Source organism: Hemicordylus capensis, chromosome 2 (assembly GCF_027244095.1).
Source record: "Hemicordylus capensis ecotype Gifberg chromosome 2, rHemCap1.1.pri, whole genome shotgun sequence".
NCBI classification, from domain to species: Eukaryota; Metazoa; Chordata; class Lepidosauria; order Squamata; family Cordylidae; genus Hemicordylus; species Hemicordylus capensis.
Window position 1 is genome coordinate 45,097,445 of NC_069658.1, and position 26,401 is coordinate 45,123,845.

General features: G+C 40.9%; 1 protein-coding gene across 1 annotated transcript; it reads left to right on the forward strand.

The window, feature by feature from the left end:
* Positions 1 to 745: 745 nt before the first annotated feature.
* SLC30A5 (solute carrier family 30 member 5) lies at positions 746 to 24,662 on the forward strand. The gene is made up of 16 exons (XM_053298129.1): positions 746 to 1,016; positions 3,813 to 3,935; positions 6,493 to 6,559; positions 7,351 to 7,436; positions 9,185 to 9,272; positions 9,693 to 9,780; positions 10,743 to 10,819; positions 11,893 to 12,063; positions 12,619 to 12,907; positions 13,750 to 13,958; positions 15,648 to 15,805; positions 17,222 to 17,351; positions 20,586 to 20,817; positions 21,101 to 21,327; positions 22,650 to 22,778; positions 23,766 to 24,662. The coding sequence occupies exons 1-16, from the start codon at positions 937 to 939 to the stop codon at positions 23,934 to 23,936; spliced, it is 2,325 nt and encodes a 774-aa protein (XP_053154104.1). The 5' UTR covers positions 746 to 936; the 3' UTR covers positions 23,937 to 24,662.
* The last annotated feature ends 1,739 nt before the right edge of the window (positions 24,663 to 26,401 follow it).

A 26,401-nucleotide genomic window follows, 5' to 3' on the forward strand; every position in this document is an offset into this window, starting at 1 on the left:
CATGGCTGAATGGGGATTTGAACTCGGGTCTCCCCGGTCCTAGTCCAGCACTCTAACCACTACACCACGCTGGCTCTCCTTTTACTGCCCTCCTTTTAAGAAGTTTGAAATGCTTTTCACCCGCCTTCAGGGGTGTAGCTATACTAGAGCAGACGGCTTCAAAGAACCCGCTCCCCGCCCACCGCCAGCTCCTGAGGGGCCCCCAGCTCCACTCTTCCCTCTTTTCTTCAATCTCTCTCTCACTCTGAGGGGCCGCCACAGAGAAGGGTGGTCGTGGGCCCCCTCTCCCCTAGCTATGTCCCTGCCCGCTTTTCTACTGTGCCTCAACCAGTTCTTACCCTGCATATAAAGAAGTGGGCTCTTCTCAAATATATAGATCATTAAAATATCTTGACAATTTATTACTCTACCTAATACTACCAGTTTCCCTTTAAAAAAAACCACAACACCTCCTATTTAGGAGTAACACCCACTGGCTCAGTTTATTTACCAGTAAACGCGCCCAGAATCAGGCAGTTAAGCTGCAATCGTATTCCGTTTTTTGAGAGTAACTTAGCTCCCATTGAGAATTGGGCAGGTGACATTTCTGCGCTTCCAGATTTGGGCCGAAGGAGGGCGCCGCCGCGCGCGCGCGCGCGCACACACACACACGGCCCACCCCGGTCCTGTCTGGGCGAATCTATTTACCGAGAAAGGCGGGGGTGGGGGGAAATAGGTCACTTCTCCTTCGGTTCTAGTCCGCGTCTCCCCTCCTGCAATGAGCGGATCCGGCGGCCACAGAGGACGTGGCTCTTGCGGCGCCGCTGCTGGCCCGCCTCTTCCTGTTCCGCTGCGGGCCGGGGCCTGCCCGCCGGCCCGACTCGGTCCTCAACCCGCGGAGGATGAGGAGACCCGGCGGAGGCGGTGGCTGAGGAAAGCCTGGCCGGAGAGCCGGCCATGGAGGAGAAATTCGGCGGGAACGGCGAGGCCCTGGCCGGAGGCGGGCGGCTGGGGCCGGTGGACGTGCCCAGCGCCAGGTAACTTTCCGTGCCTGGGACGCTTTGCGGAGGGAGGCGCGCGGGCAGAGGCTCAGGGCCGGTCATTAGGGTCCCGCCCCCCGTTTTGGGGGGAAGCGGAGCTCCTTGCCCAGCACCGCAGACCCTCCTGGCCGCCCTGCCCCTCCTTTGCGCCCCCACGCCCACCCCTTGCGCACCCCCGTGGCGAGACTTGGCTGGCGGGAGGGGCCAGGCAGGACTCGACACAGTGGTGCGTAGAGGGTGGGGGGCGACCCCCTTCTCGGCTGCTGAGGGCCAGGGGACCGCCTACGGCACACTTTTCCTCCCCCGCCCGGTTAAGAGTAGGACTCCCAGGCAGGAGCGGGGAGCCGTTGCCACGAGCCCCACACAACACGATGCCCCGTCCAAGATAGGGTTCGGTGTCTGAAATGATCAGATCTATACTTTTTATTCAAGGCATTAAAGCTAATCGGTTAAAATATAACCCCAGGATCAAGGGTTATTGCGCTCTTTTGGATTACTACCTTGGCACAGGATGCAGTCATTGGTATACTACGCTGTGTTGCGTGGTGGAACATAATGTTTGGTCTGCTGCACAGATGCAGAAATTGCATGAACGGAGTATATAATGGCTGCACTGTTGTGCAATTCCATTTGTGTGATTTATGTGCAATCGTTGCATGCCACTGCTTGTGTACCATTGTGCAGTAAGACCGAGAGAAAAAGGGGAACTCGAATTAACATTCTACCCCCCCCCCCTCAGAACCTTAAAAGGCCCTGCTGCCAGATAAGGAGGTCAAAGGAGCAGAAAGGCCTCTTGTACCTTTCATGCAGACACATAGAACCTATATTGAATTCCCAAAAAGGAGGGGCATGTTGGTCGCTTGCAGGACAAAGGCTCTGTATTCCTAGGCACTCTACACTTATTCAAGAGTAAATCATATTTTACTTGATGGCATCTTGAAGGTTAACTGATTTCATGTAGCTTACGCTTCTGTGGGCCTGAGTCCTATTGCATTAACCAGCATGGGCACTGGTCTGTGGAAGTATATGACACATTTGTTTTGAAGGTGGTATAGGTCTCTTAGGCTTTTTTCTGCATGAGACTAACACAGCTACCATCATCTGGAATGCATCACTTTAATAGTTACATCAAAAAGGGAAAGTTGGTAGAGGTTGCTTCCCCTCACTCCCTCAGCACTCTGACATGGCAAGCTGTACATGCCAGATTTCCCCCTTCTGTGCAACTAGTTCTACAAAACTAGTATAGGAAACTGCCCTTTCTTTATATCTGGTTGCATATTGACATGTCCAGACTTTGAGCTGGTTCTTGGAAGTGTTGCAGTAGATGGGGGAAATCCCACCACCAACAGTTTCTGAGATCTGTTGTGAAATTTTGCCTTAGAAGAGCTTTTAGGGCAACACCACTGTTCGCTCTAACAGGGATTCCCAGATTTTGTTCACTAAAACTCTCAGCATCCCCAGCTTCAGTGATCTTTGGCTGGGGATTCTGGGAGTTATAGTCAACAGCATCTGGGAATCCCTGTTAGAGGGAACACTGGGCCACAGACATTGCCAAGTTTGAACCTGGAAGTTGTGCGCTTCTGACTGTAGATTGTAGCATGTTATGTTCTTGCAAATGTGTGGTGTTAAGTAATTTGCAAATAGGTAGGATCATTATGCTCAATTATCTATATGCTGTAATCTGGTAAAATGTGAAGCAGAAGGTTCAGAAGACTTCTCAGAGTCTTGTCCAGCCAACCTGCTTAATTCAGTTACAGAAATAGCTGCTGAGTAGTTGTGCTTTAAAGAGAGTTGTTACTAGAGCAACTGTGTTGGTGTGTCAGCACTGTTGAGTTGCGTAGGCATTTGATAGAAGTGGATGTTCTGCAGGGTTGTCCCATTCACCTTAGCTATCTTATCAACTGCTTGCCTTCAAACTCCACAGTATCCCTCATTTTTCAGAACAAAAAAAAATCCCTCAGTTGCATGATGTCATGTAGATTGTACACCTATCTACTGTGTGTCCCTTTGATTTCTTATATATGCATATCAGTCTCGTGTTTATGGACTGTCCGTCCACCACTCACCTAACATGAATAGCAATTCTTTTTGTGCAGAGATGTTTCTGAAGACAAAGCTCAACCTCGGTGTTATGTAGTTTTCATTCAAGTGGGAAGGCTAGCTATCCAAGCGGCTCTACCAAAGCTATCCTAGGATGTTCCTTGTTTTTGAAATATGGCATTTAGATCAGGAGAACTGTATGAGCTGCCTTACACTGAGTCAGACCATTAGTCCATGTAGCTCAGCATTGTCTACACTGACTGGCAGTGGCCTTTCAAGATCTTGGGCAGCTCTTTCCCAGCCCTCCCTGGAAATTCAAGAATTGAACCTGGGATCTACTAGGTGCAAAATGTGTTCCATCACTGAGCTGTGATATATCTTCATAGCCCTTTTGTGCATCAAGTGTAAATGCATATATATCACAATCTTATAGGTCTTGATAGGTGAAATGTGTCCCACCTGGGCATCATCTATTTCAGACTATTCCAACCTAAGAATGCTTTGCAGAATAAGGCAGATCCAAGGGCCACAGTGTTTCAAAGATCATATTATTTACTAACTATTTGGCACCGTATATACCATCTTGGACACTTGTCCATCAGGGGAAAGAAACTGCTATGATCAATAGCCTGAGCCATTGGAAATGTTCTCAGAAGACTGTTCTGAAAGCTGGCTTTCTCAACAATTTATGCGCTATATCCTTTTGTAAAAGCTTACCAGTGTTTCACAATAGCTTTTATTTCTTTTCTGCAGGATGACAAAATATATTGTGTTACTGTGCTTAACAAAGATTTTGAAGGCTTTAGGATTGTTTGAATCCTATGATCTCCTGAAAGTAGTCCACCTTGTACAGTTTATCTTCATAGTAAAGCTTGGGTAAGTTGATTTTTGCTTGAACAGTCAGTGGCATTTTCAGCCCTTTATTCTGAGACTTATTTTGTGTCCAAACATCTTGTTTTTTGTTGATGATTTACTGTTGAGGACATAGACCCCCCCCCCCGCTCGTGTCTCCTTGATTGCCAAATCATGGTTGGTGATTAAGATTGCCTTGAGTTCTCTCCTTTCCTTCATACACATTCTTCCCCTCCCATCACTTTTTAGATATTTCAGACCAACCTTTTTACTAAACATAGTTAGTCCCAAACCAGAATTTGAAACCATGGTCAGAAGTATGGTTTGAGCTAACCATGATTAGTCTTAAAACGTTGGTGCAGACAAAATGCTCACTATAGTTTCCTTGATAAAGTTGGAGGTGGGTGGGAAGGAAGGAAAGAATACATTCCTGATTGCCATTTGGGCAAGATTGTATCTTCACCAAGTAGCAGAATTGGCATTTTATATGGTTCTCTCCCATACAAAAGACTGATAATTTCTTGCTTTATGTTCTAAATGGAGGTCTTTCTATTTAGTCAAATATACAATACAATTTGTGTTACTGTGTTGTGTACTATTTGTGTTACTATTTGTTACACCAACAATGTTAGTGACATAGTTGATCAATACTTTTCATTCAGATGTTTTGCTTTGACATTTGTTTTGACATATAAAATTACTTGGTTCCAGTATAATGAATTCTAAAGGTACTGATTGTAATATTCACTTGTGTTTTGGAAGAGCATGTTTGTGATAGCAAAGCATGCTTCCCCCCCCCCTTTTCTTGCAGAGGTCAGTGACACTGTTTTTTTTAAGCGCTGGGTGGCATATAGAATGCATAATTTCAAGATGTCACAACCTTAAAGGTGGACAGGATGTAAAGTTGTGGGAAATGATGGTGTTAGATAGGTAAGCGGAGGCAGGTGTCAAACTAGTAAAATTCTGTTCAGCCTTCTATCTTACATCATGGCCACTGGTCCCTCTAACAGGGATTCCCAGATGTTGTTGACTAGGGATGCTGGGAGTTGTAGTCAACAACACCTGGAAATCTCAGTTAGAGGGAACACTGATCATGGCCGACTGTACTTTCCACTGGGGAGGAAGATGCTACATGATTGCTGCGCTGCTCCAAAATTGCCACAGGTACTGTAGAGGTAGGCACACCTTTCCCTTCCTTTGTTGGATTGGCACAATCTGCTACAGTTATAACAGGCTTTTACCCTTGGAGGTGAAATAATTGCAATAGTTCATGCCATCTGTCCCATATCTGTAAAAAAACTACTCCTTTCTTACAATGGAAATTACAATCTAGTGTATTGTGGCATTGTTGAAAACATTGCATAATAGATTTTGCAGTCTGTATTGACAGGTAAACAGTTCCTGGAGTATGAAATTACCTGGAAATTTGGTATGAACATTAAGGCTGCAATGTGATGCAGATTTAAGTTCCACCAAACTCAGTAGGAATTACAACCTAGTCCTAGGCATTTTTACTTGGAAATAACTAAGTCTGCAAAATAGCTGGAAATTTTACTTGTGTTCAAATGATATTTTCCTTAGCCATTTCCCACAGTGCACGTTACCTTTAGTGATGGTGAAGTTGAGCAATTTTGTTACTAGTTTGTATGATGTGTCTTTAGTAGTTCAGGCCTTGAGGAAATGGTGATTGTCAGTTCCTGGAGTTCTGCTGTGTTTTCAGAAAACTTTAAGTAATGGCCATCAAGGTTTCTGTACACAAACACGTGCATACACACCCCAACTGTCCTTAAGAAGTTAGGGTACTGGATTGTTTTCCTAATCACTGTTAAGATCTCTATGGTTTCTTTTGCTCTTCAAAGCGTGTACATAAGTAGCTTATTAGCAATTTTAATGTGGTACAGTAAGCTGGGCCTGCAGTTTATCTGATACTGCTATTTGTACACTCTGTACATTGTAGTTGTCTTAATGCCATTGTTCTTGCCTGGTGTTGACCTTACCTCAGTCCGTATTCTGCAAACACATGCACTTTGTCTCTATGAATTTCCTGCTACAAATAATACTGGGTCGTCGGTCACAAATCCTAAACATTCACTTGTGCATGGGTAGATTGAATTTGGTAGCACACTGAGTAGGTATTTTCAGGAAGCATATAAGGACTGTTTCAGTGGTGTGAAAGACACCTCTGTATAGGAATTAATAGACTGTCAGATGTGTTTGTCCGGGTGGACTTTAATGGATGTGTCCATGTACGTGCATACTGTGAATCCTTGGTTAATACTGGATCTCCAGCATGAGCACACAGAGCAGGAGACCTGCATAGATGATCATGCTGTGTGGTTTCACATGAATTCCTGCACAGAGTACTTTCCATGGAAGAAATTTGGTAAATTTTGAAATAGCCCTCACTGTGTTCAAAACCACTAATTGAGGGTTTGTTTGTGGGATAGGGTCCCAAAGTTCTGATTTTATGATATGGGCACTTTAAAACACATAGCCATTGTTGATCTGAACAGGAAAACTATTGAATATCTTGTTTTCATTGTAATTTGACTTGATCTAACATAAATTCCTATTTGCATAGGTCTGCATTTTTTATGATTTTGTTTCAAAGACCATTTTCATCTGGAAAACCTGTAAGCAAACATCAGGTGAGTAGAATGATTATTGTCAGGAAGTGCACATCTAAATACTGTGATTTATATAGACAGCTTGCTATTTAAAATATAAACTTCTTTTCTACAAATGGGAAGCACTGCTAATTTGAGACTACAACCCTATCAAAGAGAATAGCAGTTGTGCATCTTTAAATCTTTAAAATCTTTAAAAAGATTTAGTGCATCTTTGTTTCAAAGGTGCAGTAATTTCCAGTGGATTTTGTGCCTCATAGAGTTGGACCATACCATCTTGGTCAAAGATGGTCTTATGGTAGCAAGCATGACTTGTCCCCTTAGCTAAACAGGGTCTACCCTGTTTGCATTTGAATGGGAGACTACATGTGAGCACTGTAAGATACTCCCCTTAGGGGATGGAGCCGCTCTGGGAAGAGCATCTAGGTTCCAAGTTCCCTCCCTGGCATCTCCGAGATAGGACAAGATTTATTTTTATAGGACAAGATTTATTTTTAATTGAACCCACAAACTACCAAAGCATGGTCTGTGGATAACGAGGGTCCTCTGTAATTTCAATTTATGTCGTTAACAGATCATGTTATTTAAGGGAAAGGGATTTGTCCTCTAGCAAAATACATCTGCTTCCTTTCGGCAGAATTAAATCAATGTACATGTTGCGCAACTTATAAAAATTGTGCAAACACAACATTACTACACTTACATATTCCTGCCAAATACATATCAACCAGTATTTGTTACATAGCCTTTTAAAAATTGATTTGGAATTCAGATAGGATTCCAGCACATTAATGCAATATTTTCTCTTACAGTGGATCAAAATAATTAAACATGCTGTTGTTGGCTGCATAATTTCACTCTTGTGGTTTTTTGGTCTTACCCTCTGTGGACCTCTAAGGTAAAGATGCAACTTTGGAATCGTAGTTTACAGCTAGGTGTGCAACTGTGTAATCCACAGGTTACTGTGGATTAGGGATGTGGACGACTGTTTCAGCAGGACAGGGAGAAGTACTTTTGAGCATGATTAAAGCATGCCCTTAACTGTTCCTCTGCCATTTTTCCAGGTGCGACACTGTGCCGCTCAGAAGTCTATGCGCGACTGTGGGGCTTCACTCAGCAGCCTGCACACGGCCATGTGCATCGTGCTGCCATGCGCAGGCTGCTGGGTGAAGTCCCGCGGCTGCGCACAGACTTCTGAGTGGCATGGCATCACTAGGTGGCACTCTCTCTGACTGATGGCCAGTTCAGTTTGGATTAGGTACTACAAGACATTTTTAGTAGTTTGTGTATTTATAACTTGTGTTCCCAGTAAAGACTTCAATCTGCATCAAGATCAAGTTAAAGGATGATAATATAAGACTGTCAGCAATAGGGTTTAAAAATGAAGCTCATCTCTAGGACAGCAGTTCTCAAGAAGGTATGGTGGGCTTCTCAGGGGAGTCAGCTACAATTCATTCCTCCCCTTTCTCATACAACCTCAAAAAGGCCTTGATTAAATCATAATCAAGTGTATCAGCACAGTACAGTATAGCAGGCCAGGGCCCTCTGTCACCTGCATTGATTAACAGCGCTGGAGAATCCATGAAGCAGTCTTCTGTATTGTGCAAGCATTTTGATTCTTCTCATGAGTCATTTCAGTTGTTTCTCAGGCAGTCCCAAACCCTCTTTCTTTGAAAGAGGATTGAGATTGAGAACTAGGATTTGTCACTTTGGAAGGCAAAGTTTTCTTGTAGAAAAATTCTACATCAAAGGTATGGGAAAGCCACACCTGGATTTTTAACTATTTAGACTGTAAAAGAAGCTTGCCAAGTGTGTGACTGACATAGTGCTCTTCCCCCCGCCCCTTAGTTTATACCCATTGCTATTTCTTTTGAGATATGAACCTGAGTGAAATTGACTCTTCTCTAAGATTGTTACACCCCTGCCATGTAAAAATTGGGGAAACATTGGTGAAATCTACAGTAATCATGTCATTGCACTTCTGTATTGCTACAGTGCAGGATGAAGTTTGTGAGATGAAAGTGAGGGAGATCAGGGAAATTTATTGTTTTAGAAATTAGCTCACTAGTAACTAGAAAACGTTACAAAAGGCTTGGACCTTTACCATAGTAGTAGAAATTTCAGAATGTTTAGAATGACTGTTCTCATTGAGTCCACAATTAACTCCTGAGCTGGATACTGGCAGTAAACTAAACTATATAAAACAGAACTTGTGGTCTGGATCACATTGAGCAGGATTATACCAAGCTATTGTTATAATTGTGTCTAACTAGTAGGGTTTTGTTAATTACTTCAGATGATGATAATGAGAAATCCACAAAAGTCACGTAGTTGTGCAGTAGCAATATCATACCCCTTTCCTCACCCTCGTACCATCTCATTCATTCATTTCCTTTCGACCAAGTTTATAACATAATTGAAATCGCTTGAAGGCAGTAATTTATCAGTTTTCAATAGTACATATGTTTTGGGTTAATTATTGAGTTTATTATCATGGGTAGGTGCTTTGTGGCACAATTCCAATTTAATCTGTGTTATCAAGCCCTTTATGAAATGTTAGCCCAACCCATACCTGTCAAATTATTTCAATTTATTGTTTATAATAAATAGGTGTGCTAAAATGAGATTTGTATCTTTGTTTTGCAGAACGGTTTTGCTTTTTGAGCACAGTGATATTGTTGTAATTTCACTGCTTAGTGTACTGTTCACAAGTTCAGGAGGAGGACCAGCAAAGGTATCTATTTACTTTATGAAAATGTATCACAGGTGATGAAGATCATAAAAGAATATAATACATTTCCAGAATTCATGAGATCATTTACCTAACTAATTTATAAATAATCTTTTCATGGTATATATACTTCAGCTGGATAAACCATATTTACGATTTTATGTTAGAGATATTTTTGGAACTCTTTCACTGTAGGAAGAAGGCATTCTAAGCACAGTAGTCAGCTTACTAAGATGACCCACATAAAGACAAACAACCTTTTCTAAACTCCCCGTCCTGAGTTCTTCTGCCTCCAAATTCAGAAGTACATTGCATTAATTTTATTTTGATTTGGAGTCCTTGGCATGTGTCTCTGTTTTTCTATAATTTCCAATACCTGTGCTTCAAATCAACATTTTTATTGATATGTCTCTTGCTTTTCAGACAAGAGGTGTGGCCTTTTTCATTATTGCTGTGATCTGTTTGTTGCTTTTTGATAATGATGACCTCATGGCTAAAATAGCAGAACATCGTATCCTTTCTGGTTATTGATGGAGGATAACATTCTCTTGTTTCAGTTACCTAATTTAATCTAGATTCTTGTGACTGTTAATGAAGAAATCTTTTGTGATATAATATTTGGGTTCTTATTCAGATCTTGGTCTTATATCACCTCGGGTATAAATTCACTAGATAGGTTTAGGGAAAGCCCACTAGTTTTCACCTTTTAGCTCTTAACCTGCAATGTGGTGGTAATAATTACTGACCTACCTTACAGGTATTATTGTATTGTGTATTTTACAGAGATATGTGCTCTCTCCTTATTGGCCCAATTTTGTTACATTATCCAGGCAGGCCGGACATCTAAATTTTCTCCTTTCTGACTCTGATGCCGAGATTACCTACTGTGTGGCCAAATGTTGTGCCACTGCTTGTAACAGGAAACAAATGGTTAACCCTTATGTAGGTACATGTGTTACTCTGGTGGTAGGTTGGTATTTTAGTATTATTCAGTATTATTCAGTATTTAATATCAGAGCAATTTAAGTTATGTTGCCTGTAACTGTTGATTATTGTAATTGCTGGCTGGTCGTGGACTGTAATAAATGATTTGATTTGATGGCATGTGAAGCAGCTAATAACGGGCCTGTATTTCTGTCACATGAGTTAGACTTCCTGTAAATGTGACAAGTCACTTTAGGGGACCATTCAGTTTTGACTGAAATAGTTTCTTGATCTAAATTCTAGTATATCACTTCTGATACTTAGATGAGTGTTTCCAGTGACATGTGTTCTGTGGTATTAGTTCCAGCCAGCGTAGCCTTTTCAGGTCACGGTCATTCCTTAAACCGTCTATCCTTCCTTTACACCCTTTGTTTAATTTTGTCAAGGAAGCAACACACAGAGATGTGGTGCTGCTGTTCATTCTTGACTGTGATTGGAAGTAGAGATAGAATTCCACCACACTGTTTTCCTGACCTCTGATTTCTTTAGCTGAAGGACACCATGACAGTGCTCTAACCCACATACTTTATACAATCATCGCTTTCTTAGGAGTTGCAGATCACAAGGTAAATGGTTCTTATAATATATGCTGAATTGCGGGGGGAAAGTGCACAGTAGATGATGTTGGGAAGCAGAATGGACTCCTGCTCTTGTCGCATGTGGCAATATTACAGGTTTTTAAATGACCTTTAGTTTTGCTATTCTGACATTTATTTCATCAGCACCTTTCAGATATGCACAGCACTTGCATGCATATGTGTTTTATTTCCTGAGACGGAAAGCCATTGTAATAAAGAGATGCTAATCATACTTGGAAACAATAAAAATAATTAAAAAGCAAATAAATATTAAAATCAGTCAAGTTTCAGATTTGAAATACTCTTAATTATACTGTGATTTTTGTGGCTACTCACGTTCAGTAGTTCACTGGCTGACTTTTCTCTATCCACACATTTTTCTGTAGTTTCGCTTTGATTAATAATTTGCTGATTGATTAAATATAATTTTGTAAGATTTTAAAGGTCCTTTCAGTATGTTAGGTTATATGCATGTTGAACATGCATTTTATAATGTCCCTTCCACTACTGAACTACCTCTTGAGATCTAACCAAGAAGTCATCTTGCCTATTGGAATTTCAGATATAATGATAGGGGGAAAATAAAACAAGCAGAATTGCTATTATTTGATTTTGTTCTTAATTTTTGAAGCAAAGTGTTTCAAAGAAAAAGCTGATAAAAATTGAGAGAAGAAAAGAACAGCATATAAATGCTTAGGGTGATAATCACAATGTTGCACGGTTGTATTATTATCAACCAAATGTATTTTTAATGTAATGATTCTTCTATTTGCAATAATTATTCATATGTTTTTATTATTAGAGGGTTGGGGAGAATAGAACTCAGGTCTACAGAAAATAAGCAGAGATATATCTTCAAGAGCATTAACATATTTCATTAACTAGTGTGTCCAGTTTTCAGGTTGCCAATAGTGAATATGCAGACTGAGAAAGCCATTCCTATTATATTTTTCTGTGAAAATATTAGAAGTGAGAGGGGGTGGAATCAAATCTATTCATTATCTGACTCTTATCCATATTATTTAAAGGAGATGTAAAATGTTTTCTGTATCTCTTTGCAGGGTGGAGTAATTTTGCTTGTATTTGCATTGTGTTGTAAAGTTGGTTTTCACACCGCTTCCCGAAAGCTCTCTGTGGACATTGGTGGGGCCAAACGTCTGCAGGCCTTGTCTCATCTTGTTTCCGTTCTCCTTTTGTGTCCCTGGATGGTTGTCTTGTCTCTGACCACAGAGGTAAATAGCATAACGTGTGCTGAAAAACAAATGTAATTTTCTGGCAACTAAATTTAAGAACTGAATCTAAAAATCTTTTTTTAAATGTATCTCCTTAAGATGGCACTACTTTGTTCATAATAGAAATATATAGATAATTTTAAATATATATTAAAACCAACATAAATATCAAAACAGGAAAAATCATAAATCTGTAAGATGATAAAACACAGCTGGAAGTTTCAGCCATTTCTAAATGCAAATAAGTTTTGACAGCCTACTTAAGATTTTAAGCAAGTGTGCATCCCCAGGATTACTTTGTGCAGATTAGTTATTCCTCAATTGTTAAGAGATTCTGAGTGCATATTCTGGCCTTGTAAATCTAAAATGCATTGGTGGACCATGTGTGTAATTAGTTTTCAAGGAAGAAGAAAAGACCACCCAAGACTCAAGCCAAGTCCATCCCTGTTGTGTAGGATCAGCACTGAATCTTGAACTGAATCTAATAAAAAAAAGTACTGTGAATAGAAACATGTTCTGCTGCCCATGTTAATTGTTTGCATCTTTTGATTGCAGAGTAAAGTAGAATCCTGGTCTTCTCTCATCATGCCCTTCATAACAGTTATCTTTTTTGTTGTGGTTTTGGACTTCTACGTAGAATCTGTATGTTCCATTAAGATGGAGGTCTCCAAGTGTGCCCGCTATGGATCCTTTCTCATTTTCATTAGTGCTCTGCTATTTGGCAATTTTTGGACACATCCAATAACAGACCAGCTTCGAGCAATGAACAAACCAGCACACCAGGAATCCACAGAGCATGTTATTTCTGGAGGCGTGGTAGTCAGTGCCATTTTCTTTATTTTATGTACGTGTTAGCCCTCCTTTTTAAAGAGTGGTGGTATATAGCTTTATCATACATTATACAGCATGTCTTGCTGCAGAATATGTTGGTGCTAGGAGTAGCATTAGCTTACATATGCATATGTAAGATCTTATGGACTTACTTAATTGGAACTGAAAGTCTCATTGAAAATCTTTGGTAAATTGCTTGTGAATAGATAGGGGTGGTGAACTATTGGCTGATGAAACTACATAGTCAGTTTCAATTGGGCTACACCAAAAGTGTGTTGTACTTGTTAATAGACTTGTGTACATTTCTTTGCACACAGCATGCACAGTATTTGCTTATTGAATTGCTCTGGAAAGCATTCATTAGCTACTGAAATGTCAAGCCTTTTCTTGGTAGCTTCAAAGAAAGCAACTTCTGGCTGCACTCCTGTGACCCGCATGCTTGCCCCTGAGAAGCTCTCTGTGCCATCTTTGTTGGAAATTCCAACGCTGTTAATGTGCCCATGGGGTTGAGCACATGGCATTATCAAAATCAAGTTGGCGTAATGGGAATAAATTGATTTTTGCATTGGAATCTAAGGTCCCCCACTTCTGACAAAAAGTATGAAGATAATTGAGCTATAACCATTTAAAATAAAGTGTGGTAGCTAATCTAGCATTCAACACAGAAAGTCTCTTTGGTCTTGAATCATGAAAGAATATAACATATCTTCCTACACAGAATGATAAGATGGTTCAGTGTGATACAGAAACCCAGTCTTTAAGGGAATTACTGGCTGTTCTGAAGGTCTTTGGAAATTTTGTATGAAGAGATTAATCCTAAATGTGAACAATAAATGTTTCATCTGTCTTTTTCAGCTGCCAATATCCTCTCCTCCCCAACACGGAGAGGACAGAAGGGCACTCTTATTGGTTATTCTCCTGAGGGAATACCACTGTACAATTTTATGGGTGATGCTTTGCAACATAGCTCTCAGTCCTTACCTCGGTTTATTAAAGAATCACTGAAACAAATCCTTGAGGAGGCTGACTCAAGGCAGATCTTCTACTTTCTGTGCCTGAATATGGTAAACATGATTTTTTTAAAAAAACAACTTTGATTATATTACGTTCTAGCCATTTTAACATGAACTTTGTCCCAGGATCAAATATGCTTGGTCTAATGTAAAGTCTTATCTGAAAGAACCTCGTGAGTCATCTGGTCGAGTTTTTCAACTCCCAGATAATTCATGACAGGTGCCTGTTCAAACATTTCTTTAAAGTCCTAAAAAGAAGAAGATGATTCCCACAGTTTACATGGAAAGAAGACGTTTAGCCTAGTAAATTTTAAGAGCTGCAGTATATAGTTAGTGCATTCATATACCACCCCATTTTAAAAAAATAATAATAATCCCTGGTTGGTATATAAACTGGAATGAAAATATACCTAGTATATGGGAGAGTTCAACTGTTTCATTGGGTGTGTCTGAAAATACTTCGTAAAATATACTCTTTATATACTTATAGTTCAATTTCTATTCTATACTGCCTTCATAAAACACATCCCAAGGCAGTTTACAAAAATTAAAATACATTAAAGCTCCATTAAAATCACATTAAAATAAGTTAAAACAATTTTTAAAACCCACCAAAAAGCAACAGCCATAAGAAGGACAAAGCAACTGGGTAGCAGAGAAACCTGGCAGCCCATAAAGAGTAAAAGCCTGAACCTATTTTAGCCTCAAGCCTCTTTTATGGACATTAACGAATGCATGTTCACTCTCCAAGAGACCGTAGTGTTCCAGCTACTCAACAGTAATATAAAAGTTCATGGTCAAGATCCAAGCAACTGTTAAGCTAGTTCTGTTTAGCCCAAGAGGGCTTTAGACTTGTTTTTCCCAAATGGTACCCTCCCCCGTGCTACATGGCTGCATGGCAAACTGCTTTTGAAACTGAGGGGAGATTCAAAAGCAGTTCTTGATACAACATGGGAGTCTGCTGCTCAAAGCTATGGGGAGGGAGTCAAGGTTTCTCTGAGCTAGCAACACTTTGCAAGCCACTATTTTCTCTGATTCCCTGGTAATACTGAGAAGCTTCGTCCAAGGTTCTGTTCTTCCCCAAAGTTAGAAATATGTTGACATCCAAAAGGATTATAGTGGCCAAAGCCTAGAGGTAAAAGGATTCTGTCCCAGTTCAATCTTGGGTTAATTACTAAGGGTCAGTAATCCCCTTCTGTCTTCTCACTCCTGAAAATGGAAGTGGCCTCTTGTCAACTTTTCTCTTTTCCAGTCTGGTAAGGCTCTTTGTCTTCCCACCCTACTTCCTTATATTGTACGTTAAAAGATACTACACAAGTTGCTAATAATTATGAAAGAAAAGAACCATAATGGATCATATTTCTTTTATCAGAAACTGGAAATGGGAGCATTCCAAAACAGATTTAGATATAAAGTTATTCATACTGTAATATCAAAAAAATTGAACCAAACTTACCTTTATTCTCATTTCGATAGAAATCCATTCGAAAGCATGATGCTCCTTCCTGGGAGAGTATTCAATGGAGCAGACATTTGTTAACTTATTTGGGATGTAATTTTCTACTGGGTTATGTTATGCTGAGCAGTATGTGAATTATTTTGTTTTTCTCATCATTAGATGGAGCCCTTCTATAAATGTGAAGTGTGAGGGATTCAAAATATGTTGACTCCATGTTTTCATGTGTAATTTTATATTTAATTGTAACAGACAACATCAAAATGTGCTCACTTTTGTTCTAGGCTTTCACTTTTGTAGAACTCTTTTATGGTGTGTGGACCAACAGTCTTGGTTTAATCTCAGATGGATTCCACATGCTTTTTGACTGTTCAGCTTTAGTTATGGGTCTGTTTGCAGCACTGATGACTAGATGGAAAGCTACTCGCATATTTTCCTATGGGTAAGTATGCAGAATTAGTTATAAGGATTGATTAAAGGGATGCTGCTAGTTTTATCACAGCACATGGCATACTAGTCAGACCTGTGTTCCTCTGGTGTTTGACACAGTAAACTTGTCAAGTGCAAAGGAAAGACCAAGTATCTCTAGACACTAAATGGACAATGCACAAAGGAGCTGCAGCCAATCTCAGCTTCCCACTGTGTGTCCCCAAGTGTTCAGGGACACACATCTCTCCTGTCCACTTTATGTGTTTACCAAAGGAAATGCCATTGTGCCCTGACTGCCGCAATGTGTGTGAAATGATTGGTCAAGTCATACATAGCCTAATGTATTTTAAGTGCAGATATGTGGCGTCATTCTTCATGCTGTGTCAGATATTTTACCATTATGAGAGTTTGGGTAAACTGTGGTGGGGAAATTAGCATTTCTTACTGATTTAAACTAGTCAAGTGTGTCTCAGAACAAAATAGTTTTACGGCTAGTATGCTAGTTATTTTTTTGCTTTAGAATGTTAGGAAGAACCTTGGAGGCCTTGCCCAAACACCTTTTCCATACAGGAATCTACTCCTTTGCCCAAGACAGACTGTTCCACTGTCAAACAGTTCTTACAGTTAGAAAGTTCCTCCTAATGTCTAGCCTGAATCTCCTTCCTTATAATTTCAACTCACTGGTTCTAGTCCTGCCCCCAGGAGCAGCAAAAAGCAAATCTGCTGCTCTTCCTATTTGATAGCCCTTCAGTATCTGAAGACAACTATCCTATTTCGCTTTGATCTTTTCTTTTCCAGGCTAAACATACCCAGTTCCTTCAACTGTTCCTCACAGGACTTGGTTTCCAGCTCCCTCACCATCTTTATTGTTTTCCTCTGAACCAATTCCAGTGTATCAATGTCCTTCTGAAAACGTGATGCCCAGAAATTGACATACTAGGCAACATCAAAGTTCGTTAGTCATGACTAAGCATCATTTAAATCCATGAGACAGTCATTACTAAATACCATTAATTTCAATATGATTTAATCCTGTCTAACCTAATCTGGATGTTGCCCAGTATTCCAAGTGGGAATACTGGAATTATTCCCAGTAATCTGTCCTTTAAAATGCTTCTCCCCTTAACTCCATGTGTATGCATGCGGGGACACACACACTCATGCATGTGTGTGTGAACACCTTTTTGTTTGCTCCAGTATTGTTGTTCCCATCAGACACCCCAATCCATCATTTGTGCTCCATCTTCTAAGAAGGTATATAGTAAACCTGAAGATTAAGGCCAAGATCTTTCCATTTGCCTAATTTGCTTCATGTTTCTTGGTTGAATAGTTCTGGGATTTCTGCAAAATCACTGGCAATTTTAGCACCATATAGAAGACCAACAATATCTCTTCAGTATATTTTTATTCTTCACTTTTTAAATTGCAGGTATGGCCGTGTAGAAATCCTCTCCGGGTTCATTAATGGCCTTTTCCTCATGGTAATAGCTTTCTTTGTCTTCATTGAGTCTGTGGCCAGACTGGTTGATCCTCCAGATATTGATACAAATATGTTGACTGTAAGTTTCTGTGTTGTTTTCTTTTTAATAATATTTACTTAAGCCTTCTTTCCTGTGTAATAGAGGCAAGAGCGTTCAATCCCTCAAGGACTGCTAATGCTGCTACTGCTGCTGCATACGCTCTGATCTTTTCAGGGATATTAGCATAGGATGGCATGACGAGAGGCAATACGTACTTTTAAAAAAATCTTTTTTCACTAGGTAAAAGGCTGTCTTATCTTTTAAAATGTATTAAAATAAGATATGGGTTGGTCCTCCTCTGTATGAGGCATGGAGGACCTTTTATATTCTAATTGTACACAGGGCTTAATTTTATTGTCAAATTTAAATGGAGGTGTATTCCTGTGGTGTCATTTGATTTTATCCAGCCCTTTCAAGCTATGGGCATCAAGCTAGTTTTCTTTGGAGGCTCAGCCACAAGCATATCATTCCAGGATAAACTGTAGGTGAGAAACCCACTAGTGTTCCTTAGCCTTAGAGGCTGAGAAATAATCCATGGGAATATGTTGTGCCCCAGGTGTATTTCGGACTCAGAAGAACTTGTCCTGTTTCTGTGTGTGAATTATGTTTAGGCCACTAGGTGTCAGTGATATGCCTAGTTGATCCTACCATAATCAGTAATCAATTTAAAAACCTTCAACTGAAAGTTCCTGCCCAATTGAGCTGTAGTATAAGAGGATCAATTTAAAATATCTAACCCGAAAGATAGATACTTGACCAATATTCCAAAGATTGATTTGAGATCTGTTAGAGCAGAGATAGACCTATCCAGTTCCAGTGTTACAAATTTGAGTTGCTTGCAGGATGACTCCTGAAGACCTGTTCAATTCTCAAAACAAAGTCCTGGGTCTTTAGTCTAGAATCCATACATTATTCCGAGAAAAGGTGCCTCTCAGATGCTGTGTTCTCAGAGTCAAAGGAACTGAACACTATCCCCTGGGAATTCCCTCTGGCTCTTTATTTATTTAGCATATTTGTACAACGCCCACTACCAAAGTCTCTAGGTGGTTTACAACATAACACTAAATTGCAAGATACAGCAATTTTCTTGGCAGAAGACATGAGAACACAGACTAAACTGTCTTTTAAATGTTTACTAACTAATAAAAAGCTTTTACAAAGAAATAAGAGATGGCAAGTGGTGTGTGTGTGTGTGTGTTGCATTAATGATTAGCAATGACTAATAAATAAAAATCACTAATAATATCTGAACCCTATAAGAAAGATAGGAAGTGGGGGTGAAGAGCGGGTGGGGAGAGAGAGATTTGGAATAGTAGAGGGAGTGGAGCTGAGTTTCTCTAGGAAGCATTCATATTACCAGTTTTCAGCAGCTTGAGGCTAGGACACAAAGCTAGTCTAACTGGAAACTGGCCACAGATGTTGAAGAGTATCAGAACCTTTGAGATCATAGGAAACAGAGGATCAAGCATAGGGTAAATCACTACTCTGCCCTTCAGCAGGGATCACAAACAGAGACTCTGTGCTGTCAGTAAGGTCCAGCTCACAACTGTCTTTCTTTTGGATCACATTGCACATTGCCATCCAAAAGAGTCAGAAGGCAAAGCCAAAAAGCCCCCAAAATCTCTGTCTTCCTTTTGAGCCATTTCACTCCAAGTTGTCTCAACTCAAAGCTGCTCCTGCCCCTCCCTTAGGAATAGACCTTTCACACAGAATTCTACCGTCTTATCGCAGCAAAAAGTATCTTTCTGCTGGCCTAATAACAGTCTCCATTGTTCTCTCTGTAGCTGTGATCCTTGAATAGGAGCAGCATGATTTTGCTGTCTCTGAATTTATCTGGGTAGCAAAAGTACCCAAAATGCTTTGGGTTGCAAAAGCATTTTTGCAGCTCCAAAGATCAGAGGAGGGGATAGCACTTAGCAATAGCACTTACATTTATATACCGCTCTATAGCTGGAAGAGCTCTAAGCGGTTTACAATGATTTAGCATATTGCCCCCCAACATTCTGGGTACTCATTTTACCGACCTCGGAAGGATGGAAGGCTGAGTCAACCTTGAGCCCCTGGTCAGGATTGAACTTGTAACCTTCTGGTTACAGGGCGGCAGTTTTACCACTGCGCCACAAGGGATGAGAGCAAGGAAAAGGAAGAGATGCAAAATAACCTTATTGATCCTTATTGGCAATTATCTCTAATATCCCAGTGTTATGTAAACCTTGCCAGCTCAGGTTACATCACAGATGAGCATTAATTGCATCTTGGCCACAGTTTCAAAAGTCTTTGTCAGCATACCTGTGAAAACAAGCACAGGCTCCCAACTCCCAGAACTCAAAAGTTCATAATAGTATCACTCTTAGGTGCGGATCTGATACAGATTTGAGCAGAACCTAATACACACACCAGTGGGGATCAGCGATGGGTAGATTGTGGGCTCTCTTTGATGAGCTTTCTCACCTGTGTCTGTTGAAACAGGAAGAGGAATAGGAGGCATAAGCATGTGAATGAGAAGTGACCACCATCCTTGGTGGTCACTTTGCCATTGCTGCACGACTTTGGGAGGGAAGGCAGATAAAGCCAATTGGGCCAGTGAGAGAACAGACACTACTAGTCTTCCCTTTCAATCTAGTTTTACTAGCAATGTCTTCTGTAGTCTTGACTGGTGCACTGCTAAAATACAAATAGATGTAACTGTATGCTAGTTCACTGAAAACTTGGCATGTTGATATTCTGCAAAGCTGTAAAACTCTTCTTTAATACATGGCCAGTACAGGCATAACACACCTGATCCTCTAACCATATTGAAGGGAGTGGCCTGTGGATTTACTTACAAAATTCTTCCCTCTACCAGTCTTAACCATGGTCATGGGTTAGGTCAGCACAGATCATCCATAATGCTAACCAAGATTTGAAACCAGGGCTAGTTTCAAATCTTGATTAAAACCTAACCAAGGTCAGTGTTAACATAATTAATGGAGGTACAAATGTAACTCTTGACCATGACTATTGCTGCTAGGGAGAGTTCATACACAACACGGAGCATTCAGCCCACTATTTATCCCTTAACAAGTTTACAGAATCAGAGGATTCTTTCTGTAGCTACACATTACTTTGTTCAGAACTAATAAGTAACAGACGGAGCTGTCTACTTATCAGTAAGTGCAGCAGTTATCTGAATATAAATTTCAGTTTTGTAAAAATGTAGCTTGCTATACACACTGTTTTCTTGGGCACAGTTGGGAAACAAGAGTTTAATGATTCTTTTTCTCCCTCATGCAGCCTGTCTCTATTGGAGGATTGATAGTAAACCTTGTTGGTATCTGTGCCTTTAGCCATGCCCACTCCCATGGGTCTTCTCGAGGAGGATGCCATGCACATGATCACAGCCATTCGCACCATGGACATGGACACAGCCACGGGCATGGCCACTCCCACAGTGACTATGGGCACAGTCATAATCATGGGCACTCGCATGGAGCATTAGGAGGTGGCATGAATACGAATATGAGAGGTAAGTGGAGAACAGTGGGTATTTTGTCAGTTCACATGGGGGAAAGTAGTATTAAGAGGGAAAGTACTAGCGTTGTACTAAAGATGCATTTCAAAAGCTTGTGAATAAAGGAACCAAAATTGCTCAGGAAACAAAGCATATTTGTATGTTCGACTGCTTTGTCTTTTCCAGGAACAGTATTTGCTCACTGTTCATATTTGGTTAAGTAACAGTAACTTACTGTTCAGTAACAGTAACAGGTTTGCTAAGTAACAGTAACGATCTGGGAATGTTTTTCTTTCAGGGGTATTTCTACATGTCTTGGCAGACACCCTTGGTAGTGTCGGTGTGATCATATCAACAATACTGATTCAGCAGTTTGGATGGCTGATAGCTGATCCCCTCTGCTCTCTCTTTATTGCTATATTGATTTTTCTCAGCGTTATCCCACTGATAAAAGATGCCTGTCAGGTACTCTTGTTGAGGCTGCCACTAGAGCATGAGAAAGATGTGCACATGGCTTTAGAAAAGGTGAGAATTTATCTGCCTCTTTCTGAGTTTTTCTTCACATTTTGCCATGTATGGTCAGATTTGTACAGGATATTTAAGTCCTTGTTTTATTATCTTAGTACTATCATCACCATCAGCCGCAGTGTTGGTAAATAAAATCAATTCAGAAAGTTCCATGAAGATGCATTTGAACTTGTTCATTTAAAATCAGGGACCATTGCAGAACTGGATGTAGACGATTTTTGCTACGTTGGTTTTGGAGAAAGAGAGATGGTGAATTGATTCCGTTTGATACAGTTTGTCAGATACTTCATCTCCAGGCCAAGAATCTCGTAGAGTCAAATGGGACATTACATCAAATGCATTGATTGACTTTACATTTTTCTATATAATATTGGCGGAAGCACACAAACTGGATAGAAACCCTGTGGTGGGGTCAGGGCATTTAACATTTTGTCCTCGTCACAGACCTGATCCAGATCATCTGCCTGGCATGTTTTATTTCCCTTGGAGAAGAAGCTTCCATTGGTGCCAGTAGAAGCTTTTTTCTCAAGGCAGAGGGCATATGCAGGCATGCACCCTCTGGACTGGGGCTACAGCACAGGCATGGGGTTAAAACTTCATGGCAGCGGCTGTTGCCACAATTCTAATCCGGTTCATTTATTCCTGTGCGTGCTGCTTACAGGAGGAAAAAAGGGAGAAATGTGAAATTTTAGGCATTTAAAATAATACCTAATTTGACCATTTTAAAAGATGCTAAAGGAATAATTTACAAATCAAAAAGCATACAATGTAAAACATTAGAATCTGTTTTAAACAAGGTGTACATTTGTAGGAATAGGGATTTGTAGGAATACAAATGTACCCATAGGAACATAGGCAGCTGTCATATACTGAGTCAGAGCATAGGTCCATATAGCTCAGTATTATCTACACAGACTGGCAGCGGCGGCGGCTTCTCCAAGGTCACAAGCAGGAAGCTCTCTCAGCCCTTTCTTGGAGATGCCAGGGAGGGAACTTGGAACCTAGATGCTCTTCCCAGAGCAGCTCCTTCCCCTGAGAGGAGAATATCTTACAGTGCTCACACATCAAGTCTCCCATTCATATGCAACCAGGGTAGACCCTGCTTAGCTAAGGGGACAAGTCATGCTTGCTACCACAAGACCAGCTCTCCTCTATTTCCTATTTACCCTATTTCCGTACATTTCTAATGTCATTACTTTTTACTATATACTCTTCTCTGTAATTTATTAAAAACTTAACAGTCCAAAGAGACACAAAATTGAACAATCTTGCCGAATATTATTGCAAGTGATACTTATATATGTATGTTTTATTTACAGATCCATAAAATTGATGGGGTCATCTCCTACAGAGATCCCCATTTTTGGTGTCACTCTGCTAATGTTGTGGCAGGCACTATACATGTACAAGTGATGTCAGATGTGATGGAACAGAGAATTATACAGCAGGTAAATTAACGTAGTCATACTTTATGCACCTAATGACTCCCATAGAACAGGTCATGCTGCTAAATTTCTTCCAATAAACTATGCATGAACAATGTACATAACAGCGTGGTGGGGGGAGTGTAAACAAGATAGTATACACACAGTGAGCTGACATCCTTTTCTGACCACAGTTGTTGGATGCTGCTCATTAGATTCAATTTATAAAAGTCTTACACTACAATTTTTACAGTTCATAAAAGGTACTAGAAATTGATTTATGTTGTAGTGAAAAGTAATAGTACTTTTTGAAGTAGTGGAATTAGATGTTTTAGTGGGGAAATATGCTATGCATTAGGTCCACCATACTGTGAAGACCACCTCCTCCTCCCATCTGCAGCCCCATCAAGGTCTCTCAGGCCCACTGAAATGCTCTCTTAAGTACATGCCATCAGTTTCAGGCAGGAAAGACATGTAAGGGAGCATTCTTGGTGGCAGATCCCCCTCCTGTTACCGAATTGCCAAAGTCTGGACCCGTTCAAAAGCACAATAAGGCCTTCCTGTTTGGGTGGCCTTGGGTCTCAGGGTTAAGTCAGGAAAGGTTGAGGACTTTTGAAATTTTGTTCTGCTTTGCTTAGAGGAAGAGGTTACTGTGATACAGTCCTGAGCTTTCTGGATAGGCAATTGATAACATTTATTTTTCACTCATGTGTTTTCTGCTCATATTGTACCAATGCAGAAGGTGTAGAGTGTTGACATTGCATATCCTCTGTCCTTCTCCCTCATGTTATCTTTACTGCCCATATTTGGCCTTGTGCTTCTCTAGCAAAGCACAGCTTCTAGTTTGCCACGAGTGCAATCCAGCTCTTTATGGATCAAATTATGACTTGACCCAACAGCAGAATAATGCCTTTTGTCCAAACCATGTTTTGCAACAAAATTGTCTTGCTTACAGCGTCAAAGAAACACTTGCCAAAGACTTAATGCCTATATTTTTTTAATTCTGTTCAGGTTTCAGCAGTACTTAAAGATGCTGGAGTTAACAATTTGACTGTTCAAGTGGAAAAAGAAGCTTATTTTCAGCATATGTCTGGTCTCAGTACAGGATTTCAAGATGTCCTTGCTATGACAAAACAAATGGAATCTATGAAATACTACAAAGATGGCACTTACGTTATGTGATTTTGAAATTGCATCTCGAGGGGGTCAATATTTATATTTTGTCAGGGGGATTTGCACATAACTGTACAGAGACAAATGTACTATATATTTGGATTTTTGGAAAACATTACATACGTTTAAAACCAGATCAAGAGGTTTAAAAAGAGCTGGGACTAGTAGAACATAGGTTGTATATGTGGAAATAATGGCAATGTAAGATACTGTATTTGGTGTCTATTAAACAGTTTTGCTACATGAGTGTTGATGAGCACAAATGTATTGCAAACTCCCCCAAAGAGGAATATCAGGCATTTCTCTTCCTTCTCTAACCTAAAGAAAATCAGTTTAGGTTGCAACAGAAACCAATACACTCCAAAAACTATTTTTTAAAAATTACTTTGAAGTCTTGCTGGTATGTGTGTGTGTATACACATTAAACAGTGCAAATATGTTTTTTGAAGTACATGAAATACAAATGAATACAGTATGTACAATTTTATATGTTTTCAGTTTCTGTATATAATCCTATTTTCTAAGTTTTGTAAAATAATGAGGGGAAATAGATTCTATCATTTAAAAATAGTTGAACTTATTTTTAAAGAAAAAAACTGGTAGCCATGTTACCAAGAAGTCAGGGAAAAACCAAACTACATATTTAGTTCTTGCACTCCCATGTTCCTGTTAGTAGGAAAACTGAAAAACCCATTGAACCACTATGTAAAATAAACATTTACAATTTTTTATACATTTCTAGTGACATATTATTGCTTAAACTTACAACCCTAAAAGCTAACCACTCTGACCCATCCCATACTTTCCATCTCACAGTGATGGACTATTTCACCTTCTGGTAGGCTGCTACAGAAGTCTTCTTCCTGACCAACTAATCAAACTTGAACTGCCAGAGTGATGACACTTTTACAGAATCATGAAAAACTGTCCTCGATAATGCCCACAAGAGGGATTTTAGTGGAGTTTAGTACTAGGCACAGCACTAGACTATGCCTGTTAGATACTTCACACATCAAAATGTTCACACAAAAGTTGACAAACTTGGAAAGAGGGGCAAGGGGAGCAGATTGTAAGAAACTGGGAGAGTGCACAGAGAAATGGTGGAATCCCCCCTGCCCCTTCCTCTTCCTCAAGGTTTGGTAAGAACTTCGTCCATGGTCCAAGAGAAGACAAGCCCCATGCTGCTTTCCCCAGTCCTAGATTTGTTTGAAGTAATGGTGGTGTGGGGGTTCTTCTATATACAAGAATGTTGAATTCTCTTTGTCCTGCATATGAATCCTACCCCTGTTCCTTCTGATTGGATAGTACAAATCTCTCCAGCCTTTATCACTGTAGTTTATGCATTTGGTACTGTTATTCTTTGGAGATGTTTGTGGTAGTGATAATAGGTCTAGAGCTAAAAAGGACTGAACTATATTGGTAGGAAAGCTCTTAAGCAAGCATCACCTTTAATAGAAGTCCGTCACTAGCATATTTCTTCCTGACATCCAGCAAATAGAGCATTCACTGCCAGTGTTTCTAGCTCTTTGGGGCCGGCTGTTCCCCGCTCCCTCCTGCCCCACTCTCCCTCCCTTCTGCCCCACACTCTTGCCCCTCTTTCCCTCCCACCCCTCTCATCCTCCTGCCCCAGTCTCTCCTGCCCTTCACCTCTCCCCCCTGCCCCTCTCTCTCGCCCTCCTCCCCATTTTACTCTCCTTGGCGGGTGGCCAAAAAAGGCCCCGCAGCCGCTCCTCCTCCCAGGTGGCGAACAGGGAAGTCCTCCCGCCCGGTTCCCTCCCACCTCAGCCTCCCACAGGCACCTGGCCTTGGCAGCCGGTCCCACTGCTGCCTGGCTGAGAGCCGCCTCTGCAGCCTTGCCAGCTGCCGGGCCGAGTGCTGCCTTTGCAGACAGGCCCGCTGCGCCAAGTGCCACCTCTGTGATCCGCCGGGCCCACTGCTGCCGCTTTCCAGCCTCTGCGGCCAGCCTCTTCGGGGCCAGCTACCTCACCCCCACCCCTAACTTCTGCCCCAGTATCCAGGCGGGGACAGGCCCAGGCTGCCAGGCCGAGTGCCGCCTCCGCGGCCAGGCTCGCCTCTGCGGCCGGGCCGGACCCACTGTCGCCGTGGTCTGGCCCGCCCCAGCCAATTCTCCTGGGTGCACCAGCCAATCAGGCGCCTCTGTTGCCCAGCCAATCAGGCTGGATGCCAGGACACACATTCGAAGGCACACCCAGGAGAAATAATAATATAGATGACTTCCTTCCCCACAATTACATCAGTAAATATTGCCACTTGACAAAAAGAAGGGGTGTAACAGTGGGAACTTTTGCTCTCCAGATTAGCATGACTCTCATTTTTCAAAATGCTTAAAGCAACTCTCTGAACTGTTGATGACTAATAATACTGCACAGTTTGTGAGGATTCAATCAGTGAAAGTAGCCATCATTTGAAGTCTTAATAAATACTAGCTGACCCCACGCAGAGCATCTGTGCAC

What these genes read in the sequence shown, in the direction of transcription:
- SLC30A5 (XM_053298129.1), top strand. Translation starts at nt 937, where the DNA reads ATGGAGGAGAAATTCGGCGGGAACGGCGAGGCCCTGGCCGGAGGCGGG. An exon ending in GGCTAAAATAGCAGAACATC is followed by an intron (nt 9,781 to 10,742) that starts GTATCCTTTCTG and finishes TGATTTCTTTAG; the next exon opens with CTGAAGGACACCATGACAGT. An exon ending in TAGGAGTTGCAGATCACAAG is followed by an intron (nt 10,820 to 11,892) that starts GTAAATGGTTCT and finishes ATCTCTTTGCAG; the next exon opens with GGTGGAGTAATTTTGCTTGT.